The sequence below is a fragment of the Cygnus olor genome, chromosome 12, assembly GCF_009769625.2.
Source record: "Cygnus olor isolate bCygOlo1 chromosome 12, bCygOlo1.pri.v2, whole genome shotgun sequence".
Lineage (NCBI taxonomy): Eukaryota > Metazoa > Chordata > Aves > Anseriformes > Anatidae > Cygnus > Cygnus olor.
The window spans coordinates 1,815,325-1,830,317 of NC_049180.1; the positions used below are offsets into that span (position 1 = coordinate 1,815,325).

At 50.5% G+C, this 14,993-nt stretch overlaps 1 protein-coding gene across 11 annotated transcripts in view; it reads right to left on the reverse strand.

Moving 5' to 3' along the window:
* The window catches only part of ZC3H18 (zinc finger CCCH-type containing 18), a 44,384-nt gene that overhangs the window by 25,864 nt on the left and 3,527 nt on the right, over positions 1-14,993 (reverse strand). For 5 of the 11 annotated variants that reach the window (XM_040571091.1, XM_040571096.1, XM_040571098.1 and 2 more), the window contains 7 exons: positions 11,370-11,974; positions 8,314-8,398; positions 5,363-5,511; positions 4,968-5,060; positions 4,217-4,374; positions 2,487-2,519; positions 787-913 (listed from right to left, as the gene is read on the reverse strand). In XM_040571091.1, the coding sequence (XP_040427025.1) occupies positions 787-913; positions 2,487-2,519; positions 4,217-4,374; positions 4,968-5,060; positions 5,363-5,511; positions 8,314-8,398; positions 11,370-11,960 (1,236 nt within the window). In that variant the 5' untranslated portion in view covers positions 11,961-11,974. The remainder of the gene's footprint in view (positions 1-786; positions 914-2,486; positions 2,520-4,216; positions 4,375-4,967; positions 5,061-5,362; positions 5,512-8,313; positions 8,399-11,369; positions 11,975-14,993) is intronic. The other 6 variants (XM_040571101.1, XM_040571097.1, XM_040571099.1 and 3 more) reach the window with 3 other exon arrangements.

Genomic DNA, 14,993 nt, shown 5'->3' on the forward strand with positions numbered 1-14,993 from the left:
TTACAAACACACACTGAAAATAATTGACAGTGCATCACATACAGCAACGGTCAGGACAGGCTTCGAATTCTGCACTGCTTCTGAAAACAGCAAAGCCTTACAGCACAAGGAAAGTCCCCTTTTTAGGGACATGATGAGCGCTACCGAAAAGCTTGCCAACGGGCAGGATTTGTTCTTTCTGACACTGCTCTCAAGGCACAACAGTTTGCACGAGGATAAAAGGAAGCGGAGGGGAAGGGTTCCCAGCCCTGTTTCCACGGAGCCCTGCACCTTACAGCAGTGCCACGCCAACAGGCTGCACCTGGGATTTCGGAAGGTGGCCGGGTGCTTTCCTCGTCTGACTCAGAGCAACTAACGAGCAACTCCACCGGCAGCGGGCAGACGCGCAGGAGCCTCCGCCTGTCCACGTCTAATCCTTTCCTAGGAACTAGCAAGCAACCCGTTCTCCGGTCCGATCATTTCCTGGAGGCTCCCGCCCTCCCCAAAATTTCCAAGGAAGGCTGCACAACCGCCTCGCGTTCAGAGCAGCAGCCGGGGCACGTGAAGAGGCACCTCCTCGGTGAGGAGAGCACGAAGAGCTACGGGCAGCAGTGCCAGCGACCTGCCAGCCCACGCACCCAGAGCGTGCTCTGCACAGTCATCCAGTAACTCGAGGTTTAGCTACCTGTAGGATTTAGGATCGTGAACGTACGAGAAAAATCCTAGTGAGCTGCACTGGAAACGGGACGAGCACCGTGAGTACCTGGAAGAAAGTTGAAAAGGAAAGCGCGGAAGGGGTGTTATTACCTTACTTACTCTGTAGTTACGGTACGGGTCTGGGTCTGTGTACTGAACCCTGAAATTCTCATACTGCCCACCACGCCAGAACCGTTCTATTTCATAGTCATAATAGGGATCTGCATAGGGGTCAAGCCTACAAGGAAAAAGAGGGAAGGTTAGAAAGGGAAATATCGCCTCGTCAGCACACAAATGCTACATGTTGTAGGTCACTGCACTGACAGGAAAGCCCATGTTCAGTGGAATAGGACCACGGAAAGCGGTGCGTTTCCTACACAGCCCAAACGGACAGAAATGGTCTTTTTTAAACGAAACTTATCAGGGAAAAATCACAAAGCTTTCTTGATAAACACAAAAAGGACACCACTAGCCAAACCCAGCCTTCAAATCAATGTGGTAAAAACGCAGGAACATCGATTGCTTTTTACAGCTGCTTCCAACGTAACGGAACACGTTTTGCCCCATTGATTTAGAGCTGCGTTTTGTGTCCTCGCGCACAGAGCGACCTCAGGAACCCTCACACGGGAACACCAGGAGCAGAACACCGTCAGCTCCTGCTCCTCTGCCACCGGAGGTGAGGGGCACGTCCCAGCGCTGACCGGAAAGGAAACAAGGTGCTGCTGAGCCTTCCGGTGCAAGAAGCTGGGCTTTGGGGGCAGGCCAGCAATGCTCGGCCCCAAACCCGAGGTTGCTCCATGCACCGAAGGTACCTGCAGCCGATATTCTCCAGTGGAAAACAGGCTCCAGCCCCCAGCATGCACGCGAACCGGCAAGCACGCGACACGCCCTAACTGCAAAAACCCTAATCCCTTTTGGGGAGGAACACGATCTAAAACCCACCCCCTAAATGTGCAACGTGTCCTCCATTTAACCATTTCTGTTAAGGTCATTTGAGGTTCTTAATTCACGTACCCGACAATACGCAATCCCTGCCAGCCACCTGGAGTGAAAATATCAGATCTGCTGTAAAGACGGGGAGGTGGGTACAGGGAACAAGAAACTTCCAGGGCCACAGAGGAGGCAGGGGCAGAGCTGAGATTATAAAGTGAGCGCTCCTAACTTGCAGATTATCTGTAATGAGACTCTGACTCGTGAGCATGGGAAATAAACGGCCCACCCTTGCATCCTAGGTGCCAAATAGTCCAAACGAGGCCGAGATGGGAGAGCTGCCCAGCAAGTCAAGCGGCTACCGATATTCCTTTCAACGCTTTTACATGGCTTAAGATTTCTACTTTTCTGTCTGAAATGATAAGCCAAGGGGAGGCATGTCAGGAACTGCGAATACAAACGCCTAATTCAGCAACAAACCCCTGATGCCAACCACGCAGCAATACAGATTCAGCGACATCAGGTGTCCGAAAAGCAAAAAGTCTCTAGCTACACCAAAAAGGAAGCTTTTCCTTTTCAACCCAGCTCAAATCCAAATCGCCCTATTATTCCCTTCCTCTGGCATTTGGGGACTTTTTGTTCATTTAAACGAGCGCCCCTGCTGTGCTTTGCGACAGTTACTGAAAATTCAGTGCTTAAATCCTCAGCTGAATAATTGGTATCAGCCCCAAATCAAATACATCCGTCCGGGCAATACACTGCCAGCCACACCTGATGGGGCAGCTGTCTGTGGCCTAGGAAGTTTTAAGAGGTGCAATGGAGAAAGGAAAGGGAACGCTTTCTTACAGTTGCAGCAGTACCGGAATCAAAGACCTGCTTACCCATAGTTAATGTTTTCTTTGATGTCCACCTCCCTATAGTTTTTCAAAAAAGAAAAAGGGATTTATGAACTATTCAGACATCTGCACAGGTCACAAGACAGTCCTGAAAGCATTTAGTAACATTCCAGCTGAAGCGCCAGCGCTTAGTTTGCTGCAAGGTGTCAACCCACGCGCAATGTGCGTGTGAGAAAAATCACTTTTTTTCTACAGTATGCAGCGGTAACAACTTAAAAACTTTTGCCTCTACACAAAATTAATATATTTTAACGTCACAGCCTGCTTACGCATAAAGATTCCTTAATTTTCAGAAATAAAAACTTTTGCCTCTACACACAATTAATATATTTTAACGCCACAGCCTGCTTACGCATAAAGATTCCTTAATTTTCAGAAATTCCATGTTTGCTTACTTCTCTTTAACGCTGGCTACATGCGATATAACACTTTTTTCTCGACTGTACGAAAAAACAAAGCCCTGTACCTAACACAGCAAATCGTTACATCAGTGAGGCAGTGGCATAAAACAACCAGAACACTGACTGAAGATGCTGGTTTCCATACACAGTTATAAAACAGATAAAACAGTTAATCCACAAGAGCACTGGTGATAACAAAGCCCCAGGTACAACTGAAAGCCTTCTCAGAGGAACAGAAGAACAAGGCAGAGTGATTTCTACGCAGGTAAAGAACATCAGTATGGGGCAACTGCTTTGTTACAGCCTGCAGAAGTGAGGAGGCTGCTTCTTTTTTAAAGCTGGGAGCGGAATTGCACTTGAGAGCAAATCAAAGCCCACTGAACAAAAGCTTAACCTGCTCTTTTGCAGATTTTTTTTTTTCCCCCCTCAATTCTTTCACTCAAAAAGACGGAGCCAAGCCCTGCAGACACTTTGCTGTGAGTGGAAATATTGCCCAAATCTGTACGTGCAGGAAGAACGGAGGATGTGCGAGCAAGAGAGAAATGTGCATTCACCTAAATTCCTGCAGAACGCAAACCTCTCTTTTCCATCCCACTTCTTGGCTTGAGAACTACCACGTCAATCTCCCAGAGCTGCCTGATGCCTCCTTGCTCCCGTTTCAGGCCACCTGCCCGCTCTCAATCATGACGGGAGGGTGGCTGAGGTCTCCACCATTTCATCTCCTTCCCCCTACAACTTAAGTTTAGGACGCTCGGTTTTGCCCAGGCGATGCGCTGGCAGCTAACAGCTTTGCTTTCTGACCGGTGTCTTACTGAACAGTTTATCTGGGACTGGTCGGGGTGTTTGTTAAGACCACCTGCTGTGCCAACACCCTTGCAAATAAACACTCAGCTAGCTGCGACAGCGCCCCTACTGCCCTGAGGCTCTTGGGCACTGAGCAACTTTGCAACCCCAGCTTCAGCATTTAAAAATTCTCAGGGATTGGAATAAGAGCACGAAGAGGGAAAAAAAGCCGGGAGAATGCGCTGGTGTGAGGTAGGCACTATACAAATAGCGTCCTCGAGGGACCACTATGCCAATGATATTAAAGGTAGAAAGGTGTAAAGAAGACTGCAAAGGGAAGAGAGTGTTTAACTGGTGTGAGTGGAGGCAGCCCCAGTTTGTAATCGTGTGCAGACTGCTTAACAGGTGTTGTTTCCATTTTCTGAGATGGGCGTTCCTCTGATTTAAAGGATCAAGTAACCTGAGGACTGCCACACTGCACTGCACATCCCACCCGTTATCCCATGTAGCAAGAACAAAACTGCCTCTTACGCTGGATCTCTGACATCCCTGGTGATGCGGTAATTCCAGTCACGGAAAAACTCGTTTTCTTTGTCAAATTCACGCTCATCCTCTCCAATAGTCACAGTGAATCTCTTCTCCTCAAAGTCAGGCTCCTGTTCTTTTCTCATGGTTGCCTTTTTTAGTACCTGCCATAACATAAAAATGAAAGAATTAGTAAGAGAGGAGTTTTCTGAGGCACAGAAATGGACGCATTAAAAACCCTTCACTTGGGAGAAGCCTGCTCCAAATTCTTCTGCCCAAGTCTTAGGAACGCGCACGCTAATGGAACGTTCTTGATGCAGAAAGCGTAATTCGCTATTCCATCAGCTCAGAGCAGCAGCAGACAGGCACTAAGCTTCAAACATGCAAACCCCACCTTCTGTAACGATCAGACACACGGATCCTATAGGTGCTAGAAAAACAGGCACTGAGGAAAGGGAAACTGGACCAGCCTAAGCGTTTCGCTCTGCGGAGGGCTCGACTTCAACAACCCTGAACTACCCCGGGCCACGAGCTCTCCCTAGCTCATGCTAACAAAAAAACCAAACCCGGCTGCCAGCTCTGTACAATAACCGCTCCTTGCTGTTTATCACAGTTAATAAGTTAAAAGGCAAAAGGAAGGCTCCTTAAGAAGAGGAAGACACCACGTGCTCCGAAAGAGCTCTACTAGCAGTCCGCTCCCAGTGCAACAGGTCAGTGGATTTTGGAGCAAGTCAGCGCACCCGAGGCTGCCGTTTACCTCTTTAGCATGCCGGAGTCCTCTCTCCCAGGCACTTTCTGTTGGAGGATCCGGAGGGGGTGGAGGTAAGATTTCATCAACGACTGGCCCTCCCTGTTAGAAGAGGAAGACGACAGACATTCAACAGTAGCCCTAAGCAAACGCACATTTTTCTAAACACTTACCCCCGAGTACCTCTAGATACTTTGGAGATGCATCAGTAGGACAAAAGCTAGGAGCTTCTTGGAAAATTATTCCCCTCTACTAGGGACTTCAAGATTACCTTTTAAAAATCACACACCCAACAGATGTATTGAACTTAGCTCAAGTACTAGCTCTAATAAAGCCTTCACCTCCTCCTCAGGAGCCAAAAGCTACGTGCAGAAGCCAGGAATTCACACAAGAGGGGTCCATACCCAAGGGTTGGCCGGCATCAGCGGGTGAGGGCCGATAGGTGGTGCGCCGTTTGGGGAGAAGGGCTCGGGCTTGGAGATCAGGGAGTAGTTTCCTTTGTCATTCACCCCAGGGTGTATAAATCGACAGTTCATGCCCCACGTGCAATGACCTGTGGAAATACACAGTTCCGTTAGACCCCCGTACGCCTGACCACTACAGCAAGCGTTTCTGCAGCCCCACAACCACTTAGAACCCAAGGCATAATGCCGCTTCAGATCCCTGACCCCTCTTCTCTCCAAATTTGTTGAGCGTTACCCACTTGCATGTTCTTGCCACCCCCGCCCTCCCAGAGAGGGCAGATTCAAGAGAGCCAGTCGCAAATGGATGAATGCACAAGAACCTTTTTACGGCAGGGAGCAGGGAGTGATGGATGCACACGCACGCCGTTAAGCAGACGCAGTAATAAGCCCGTGAGCTCTTCAGGTCATATTAAAGACAAACACTTCAAGTCAGAACTTCATCTTTTCCAGAAAACAGTGACTCCAACCTGACAGCAAGGAAAACCTCGCAGCGCGTTCGAAACAAACAGCTCTCTGGTGAGGCACAAAGCACAGCAAAGATTTTCTCTCCAGCTGATGCTTGCCAGCACAACGCAGGAAAGGAGACGCTGCTAAGGAGGGCAGCAGACAGAAACCTGAAGCTGCTCTGCTCGTTAGCTTCAGTCACCATCATGGTAACACTCGGGGGGCCCCGGCAGGATACAAAGCTAATTCCTGATTTTAATTCAGCTCGCCTTAGAAACAAACCCCGTTTTTTCTTCTGGCAATTCACTCAACGTCAAGCAAGAGACGTTCTGCAGATTTCACAGCGCACAACTGCATCACAAAGTCATCGCTAACTCCCTGCTCTCTCGGGCATTAACACGTTGATTTCAGATGGAACAGAGCAGTTAACGCTGCCATGGCCCAAGGAGGAACCTCCCAGATCCCAGCTGGCAGGGCAGCAAGTCAGAAATTCACGCTGCACCTGGGTAAAGAGCGCTCGGCCCCTGGAAACGCTCCTCATCAGTCCCAGACGGACCACGAGCTGGGGCTCTCAATCAGAGGCGGAACACCGGCTGCTTTTGTGCTGCCAAATGCAATAAGAGCACAAATCCCTTTGCACGGGAGCTCAGTGACTGCCGCGTCTTTCCTCAGTGACTAGCAAGCGCCTGCCAGGAGAGGTCTGAGCGCAGGGGCTGTCAGACACCTCCACCAACGCCTCTCGCTGAAGCGACAAGGGGAACGACTGCCCTGACAAGCAAGGGGCTCTGCTACGTGTGTCAGGGTGGCTGCACGTCAAGCTGCCTCGCTGGAAGGCTTCCCAGCCGGTCACTCATGCCACGGGACAGACGCGGCCACGCGAGGGCTCCTCAGACACAGCAAGGATGAAAATCTTCCTTCGAGGTCGCACGTGAACAGCGTCCGAGCTCCCTGGTGGCACTGAGGCCTTTAGGGTGCAAGCAGAAGCGAGTGTCAACGTTATCTGAACTGATGCCAGCTCAATGAAATCCCGGGGCAGGAGATTCCACAGCCTGAACTTTGACTCAGGCGAATACCTCGGTGCCGTGTGTCACGCTGGGGATTGAGGAACAAACAGCTCTCCTCGCAGAGGGACTTCCCTGTTCCCTCATCGTGCTATCACGCTCGTGTCTCGGCACAGGCAGAAAATTCAGTGCCGGAAGACATTCAGGAAGGCAGGTGAGTGCTATCTGACGGTCACATCGCTGGAAACCCCCTGAGCAGCTCCCTACGTTGCACACGCTACTGACGCAAGGAATGAAGGCTCCACCCTGCTCTCCACCCTTCTTTTAATTTCAGATTTCAATAAACCGTTCGTGGATGATTGTAAAGAAAACAAAGTAAATGAGTAAACATCAAGTGAGGTGAAGCTGAAGGAAGAACTGAGCTATAATCAGCTCAGATAAGACAACTTTTATAAAACCTGCTCTCTGCGCTAGAGAACTGCGAGGCATTTGTCACAGTCGCACAAACTTCAGGGCTTGCCTCGTTAGGAAGAATCAAAAAAAGTAAGAAATAGAATTGGTTAGGTTTAAAAGTCTCAAGTCCTTAGTTAAGTCTCACGTGCAGTAAGAAATAGGTTATGTGACTTCCTGCCCCCATTTCTTCTGAGGCTGACAATCCAAATCCTGTTTCACAAGTGTAGTACCTGACACAGCACAGTGTGATCTTCTGGCTTGAAAAAAAAAATAAAAAATCTTGTTTTCATGAAGAATTTCTCCCCAGCTGGCCATTTCCTCAGCCCATGGGAAGTTCTGGCCACCAGCACGCATCCCCATCAGGTCCAACAGCATCCCTCAAACACGCCGTCCCGTTGGGGTTTCTGGATTGCTTGTGCAAGGAGCTACGCTTGGGTTGCCAACACCCGACATCGCTACCCAGGCCACGCAGGAACCTGGTCAACAGATGCTTTTCAAAGCATATCTGCAGGGGCTCACCAGGAGCCAGCATGATGCCACATTGTTTCTCGCAGGGAAACTATTTTCTATTTCCAATTTAAAAAAAAACAATCAGCGAGGGAAGTAAGCTGGACGTAGAATTGCAAGAAACAGTTACATTTTGGCAAGGCGTCCGCTTGCTACGAAATAACGAGGCTTGCCCTTTGGTTTTCCAGGGAATAACACCACAGAACCTCTTTAAGCAATAGCAGGTTGTTAAATCAGCCCGAGCAGTTTTATTCCACGCTGTTTTCCTTTATTTGCCTCTACCGGGCTCACCATACCTGGGCCCGAGGATTTTTTGCATATTGGCTCTATGTAAATTCGGCATCTGGCCACCAAGGAACGGAAAGGTGATACTGAGGATGCCTGGGGCAGAGATTATCGTGTAGACAGCAGCTTAGCAGCTGCAAAACCAAATGAAAAAACCTACAGCACCTTTGGCTTGCTTCCACCGCTACAGCGCGTCGTTACCTTTCATGAAGAACCGGCAGGTGGGACGCGGCCTCACTTTTCTGTCGCTGGGATCTTTAACTTCGCCTTCTTCCAGGTCGTCATCCTGGAACAGACAGACAGGCAGGCTGACATTTCACACGCTGCACCTTCCGCGGCGACTTGACATTTCACAATATGGTCAAATACCCGTCGCTGAAAACGCACCCCGAGGCACAACACAGTGGGAATTCAATAAAAGGTTGGGACAAACACCCCGAACGCGCTGCTACGACCAGGAAAACGGATCAAGCTCAGTGTTTCCAAGCTGACTGCGCGACCAGCAGGCGTTACGAACATCTCGGTGCCACATACGGACCAAGGAGCACCACCTTCCCCAGTACGTGCTTCGAGGCTCAAAAACGGCGTGGTGGATTAAGATATTAGCAGCCTTCAGCTGAGTACGGCTGGCTGGTGGGGCACTTCCAGCCGACGGCACGTGGAAGGCAGTTAGGGGCAGCTTCACACAAACGAGCTAAATTGCGTTACCTTTCCTTCCTGCAGGCTAGGAGCGTGCACGCCGACAGCTAGAGCAGCTCAGCTGGGCGACGCTGCTGCCCTTCTGAGCCTTTTAACTGCTCCGTGCCCTGCTCAGCGCCGTGGCGTAGCTGTTTAGCCCAAGCCGATTCCTTAATTGATTCAAAATACAGAGCAGAATTCCTGCATACAGGCACTTAATGCAATGGGATAATACAGACGCGATGCGCTTATATGCTAAGTTCTGCTCTCACGGCAGTGAAACACAAAATGCTTCAATGTTGAGCATCAATCCCCACCCCAAGCTCGTCAGGAACGAAGTGGGATCTATTTCTTCCAGCCCTCTGTGGCAGCAGCTCGACTCCCTCCCTCCTGCTCAGCTCCACGCGGCTACGAAATCGGCCCCAGCGAAACTCGGCGTTATCCCCACGCACAACACGGGACCGAATTCTGGAAGCCGGAGGTTTCTTCAGAGACGAAGAACCACCGGGGATGAGCGTGGAATAACAGCCACGGAGCTCCTCAAGGGGAAAGAAGCTGAAGCTGGAAAGCACCAGCCTTCGCCTTTGTTCTCCGGGGAAAAAAAAAAAAAAAAAGGGAAAAAAAAAAGCCTTTGCTGCCTTCATGAGGCCACACCTGAAAAATCCAAAGGGATAAAAAAGAGGCAACAATGCCAAAAGGCCCAAGCAACCAGAGAGCTGTCAGGGGTGGCTGGCGTACCCCCAAGGAAATTGGTGATTTCTCCTAAAAGGCAGCATGAAATAAGGGCCGGGGGTCTCCTTTTTCACCCCCCCCCCCGAGGTTTCCAGCTATCAAACACCTGACCAGCCACCGGGCGAGGCCTTCCCACCGCACGGCCATCGGAACGCCGCCGCGGCAAGGAGAAGATTAAGAAAGTTGTGTGCTTGGGTCACTTTAACAGCTGGAAACGGGGAAAAAACATCGTTTGTCTCTAAAGGGTGTACAGAGAGCTGGGTTAACAGCCTCTCGTGGGGCAGCCCTTTTGGGGCAAGGCAAGGAGCGCTCTCCTGAGCAGGAACCGATCTTAAAGACACGTGGATTCACATTAAAACTTGTATTAATATCCCCCGCCTCCAAAGGGGGGAAGTCTGGAAGCAGAAGAAAGTGCAGAGAGTGAGGAGTTTCCCCCAAAGCCGGGCTGGCATTCAAGGGCGCGTGAGCGGCATCACCGGCTCGGCTCCCTTCACACGGGCCGGGCGAAGGCTGCGCGGGAACAAAAGGGCCAGTATTTATTTCTGGGGGGTCTCCCTGGAATCAGGCAGCTGGGAACCCCGTTATGAGTTAACGTATGAAAAACAGACCACGGCTTCATCTCGGGCTTTGTAAGGAGAGCGCTCCTAAGAATGCCTCGGATTCTAAAGGAACGCATTCATATTTTAATCAAGAAGCAGGCACAGAATCAGAACGCCGGGATTTTCTTTTTCCTGCTTGGACTCTCCCACAGCACGCAGAAATTCCTTCTAACTGAATCAGAAATACACGACTCCCAGAAACTTTCCGAAAATACCCCAGGTGTCTAACAAAACCGCCTGCAGAGCGGGTACGGTGCAGAAAACCGACATCGCCTTTAAAAAAAAAACAAAACAAATGACACAGAACTTGCCAAAGGACCACTGAAGTTAAAAAAATAAATAAATAAAACGACAGAAAAATTTTTTGGGGGGTCAAAGAACAGCTGATTATGGAGTGAATGGTTATCTTCTGGTCCTAAGGTAACCGGGTAAGCACCCATCCGTACGTGTCCACAGACCAGCACGCGGCCCCAAGCTGGTCTACCTGCACGGGGGCATTTTTGGCAGGGACAGGGAGGAGCAGAGCCAGCTGATGCTCTGGGCTATCTCAGTGAGGGACCTACCACCACCAGCCACTTCTCTGCGTGGCGCCCTGCAGTCCTGCCGTTCCGATATAAGCACGGTGTTTGCCACCAGGAAGCTACAGGAGGGTTTCAACTCTCCTGCTAGAGCCGTTTTGTCCTGTTTGCAAGAGGGACCTGGTATTAGGCTACGTTAAATCCAACTGCTGTCCTGCAGCGCTTCTTACCCAAAGACAAACGGGGGAAAAGCACTTCATTTTTTTATTTTTTTTTTTTAAATAGCCTCACACCTCGAGTACGGAGCCACCCTACAGCTCCGGCCTCTCAAACGAAGCTGCTGAGGCAGCTTGTGATCCCCTAATCCACTGCTAAGCAATTTGCTGTCAGCATCACCCTGAAGTCCTCCGAGAGCCAGAGCAGAATACTTTCTTAAAGCACTGGAGGAGCTGTTCCATACTGGGCAGGGAAAAGCTCGTTTGCAGCTGCTCCAACACCACGTGGCACAAAATTTTGCTACAGTACGTGGCAATGGGCGCCCTGGAGTTTAGGACTTGGCACCCAGCGCGGTTTTACCTCCAACGAAAAAAGCGCGTTACTTTGGGACACAGCTAGCACGCTCGGGTCACAGAAGAGAAAAAGGCACGGCACTCCAAGAGGCAAACATTCAAACACAAGGACAGGCCTCCCCCAGCAGGGCTCTGCCCCCCTCGGACCAGCTCCTACTTACATCAATTTCACCGTCATCAATCTCTCCGTCGTCGTCTTCTTTCTTCTTCTCCTTAACGGGATCCTGGCCATCCTTCTCATCGTCGCTTTTACCGCCGGATTTCTTCTCGTCTTCGCGGGCATCGTCTCCTTTCTCCTCTTCCTCGTCATCCTCACCAGCAGCTTTCTCGCCATCCTCCTCTGCAGCAGCAGCACTTGGCTCCTCGGGAACTTCCTCGTCATAGTCCAACTCGTGCTCATCCAGCTCGCGGGTGACGGAGGACGCCTCATCTCCGAGGTCGTTCGTGCGGTCTTCCTCCTCTCCCTTGCGAGGCGGAGGGCTCTTCAGCTCCCCGCTCTGCTCGTTGTTCTCAGAGTCCTGAGACTTGGCTTCGCTCAAGCGGTCCTCCTCATCCGAGTGGTTCTCCTCTTCACCCTGACTCAGTCCCCGGGCCGCGTCCTCCTCCTCCTCTCCCAGGACGCTGCCTCGCCCGCCCTCTCCATCGAGCTCCCGCTCCGAACCGCTCTCCTTCAGGACTTCGTCATCGGAAAGCTGCTGGTCCTCCTCGCCAGGAGAGCAGGGGTTTCGCTCAGGGCTGTCGGAAACTTCCATCAGTACCCACTTGTCTGCGGAGGGTAAAGAAAAAAAAAAACAACAAAAAAACACAAACTTGTTATGGGGAACAAGCTGGGAAATCAAGAACGGTTCACCTTGCCTTGTGTCTCCTGAAGAAAAAAACAAACAACAGTTGAATTAACGAACACGGTTTACCTTACTGTCTTCAAGAAGAAAACAGAGTTTAAATTGCATCAAGAATTTATTCCAGACTAGGTAAGAGACCCTTATTATACAAGGGTAGAGCACGAGGCTGGGATTTCACCTACAGGCTCTAATGGGTGAGCTGCACCAGCTCTCCCATCAAATAATCGTCAGGAATCCCACGCTGGCCTTCTCACCCCAGGCACATTCAGCAGTGGCATTTCTTTGGGGAGCAAGCGAGCGAGCTCCAGAACACAGGGTCAGGTTTTCAGGCGTTTTTATAACCATAAGCACACGGCGCTGCAGACAGCGCAGACTCCCCAGGAGGCAGTGACACCATTTACAATGATTCTGGCAAAAAGAGCCCATGTTCTGTGATATACTTGCACTGTTTTTTACACTGCTTCCAGAATAGATACGAAAACGAGGACGGGACGCATTCGTGAAAAATCCTGGACTTCTCATTAGGCTTAATTTAGATGTATTGCCATCCAACCTCCACCTGCTTTGTACACTAAAGAACCAAAACTCCTTCAAAGCAGCAGAAAACTTCGTAACCTTCTCCAGCACGCGCTTTTTCTGGCAGTTCAATAGGAACACGTGCGTGGTATGAATACGGGTTAAAAATCCGACCTCTGCTTAGTGCAAGCATAATAAAGGCAATGGAAATGCACGAGATGTAAAGCAGGGAAAGCGAAAACAAAACCCCACACGTTTATTTCTTTTACTCCAGAACACAAACCCGGGATTTTTAGCAGGACTGTGCGACCCAAGAAGTGCTTGAGCCCCGTCTCTTAGCAGTAAGACTGCTGGTCCACAGCTAGACAAAAGCTCACGGTGATAAAAACCCCTCGCCCTTTGGCTGTGGGCTGTTGCTGTAGCACGTCCTTAGCCCTACAAACAAGACACGACCACAATCCCTTCCTCCCCCCGCTCAGCAACAACCAACAGTGCTCGGCTGCCTCAAAAACCAAACCGGAGCGGCCAGAAGCGAAAAGCTGGAGACCAACCGAGGACAACGGAAGCGGAGTTAGGGCTAAAGAAAAGACCTGGGATTACGAACCGACAGGGTTTCTTCACCTTATTGTGTATCACCTTTTATTTCAGCCACTCCCAGCTACAGCCTCCCCCCAAGCACATTTAGTGCTGGAGCAACAGACCCATGGCATCAGTCGCCAGGTTTTTACCTCCTATTTTTACAAGTTTTGGAGCAGAAACGCTACAAACACATGACTCTGGTGGCTCCTTTAAACAATTCTTTGTGAAATGCTACCACCAGCCAGCCCTGCGCTATATAGCGCTTATCCTGCCCCCCTTCCACCACCGTTCTCTGCTGTGCTCCTCTGGTTCAGCACAGGAAGCTCGCTCGTGCTGTCATTTACGGCAAACGACAGGCAGGCAGAAGGCACGCCACGCCGCAGCATCCAAACAGGCTGCCACGCAACACGAACACGACCACAGCAAACCCAAAAGCCTTCCCAGAGCCTGAAACCCAAAATATTTTGGTGATTACAGCCGGAGAGCTCAGGGCTGAAACGAGGCAGGAGGAGAGGTGTAGGAACACGCAGCACCGCTTCCGTGTGTTAGCAGGAAGGCATCACACCTTTATTACCCACACTCATCTCTTCTCTCTAACCTTCGCAGGACGAGGACTGCTGTATTTATGCCCTGGGCACTGCCAGATGCACTGTCATCGCTGCGATAACATCTCTCGCCTTCACCACAGCGAGGACATCATTAGCTGGTATTTGCAGCAAACTCCCGAGATGAAAGCCACTCTCGAGAAAATCCTGCTCCTTACACCTTGGGAGCTTTGCAGAGGGACTAAGGATGCTCCTCAAAAAATAAAAGCTCACAAACTCTCTCAGGAACAGGACAAGTACGCACAAATATTAGCCCCCAGTATCTGTTCAAGTTGTCTATTCAAGTTGTCTCAAAGCCCTGCACAAACATCAGCCAGTTAATAAACGCGCCGACGACCTACACGACCGACGGAGCCCTGGGGAGCAGCGGGGGCACGTTCGGAGCTGCCTGCGAGCTACTCCTGTTTCTCTGCACGCCGGAGCGAGCTGGGTCTTCCTCGCAACCGAAGTTGTGCTTTTACTGAAAAGTTAAGAGCCAAAATTAAAAGACAGCAATCGCCTCTCGCTGATAGCGGCGCTGGGCGGTTAAACAGGACGGAATCTGAAACAAATTACATTCTTACCGAGCGCAGCAAGGTTGCTGCTGAGCTCATAACCGCCTGCATAAATTGGTACTGGCTTCGAGAGCAATTCTGTGACAGCAATTTTAATTGCCTAAGTGCCTGAGAAGTTACACTTCGCGCACTACGCGTGAAAGGTCAGCCTGGAGAGGCCAGCAGGACTGTAAAAGCTGTCCAGCAGGGACGTGCTCAGGAAATTTGCTTTCTGATTTCTTACAAACAAGCAGCGCCAAAGCAAAAGCTTTTAAGCAAACCCGATGCCTCTCTGCACTCGACACCGAGCCCCTCAGAGGGCTGGGAAAAAAAAACAAATATGAATGCTCACCCCCAGCTGAGCTGATGAGCATAAAGCATTCACCTCCTCCGGCAGCTATTACGGGTATTATTGTAACCAACTGGTGCACTGAGGTGTTGTTTTGTTTTTTTTTTCATAATTTCCTATTAATTTCCATCAGCAGAAACGATAAGAAACACAATGAACGACAGCCAGTTGAGAAGGGCTCACAAAATCCAGGCAGCCTGCAAGGCGCTCGATGCAGCAGCCCCGCAGAAGTTAGACCAGCCCCCCACTAGGTCACCGCCGCTGCAAGGAGCGAGACGGGGACGATAACGTGTCCTCCAGCCATTCCCCATCCTCTGCAGACCCCCAGGACGCCAGCCAGGGCTGCAAGTGAAGGTTCAGT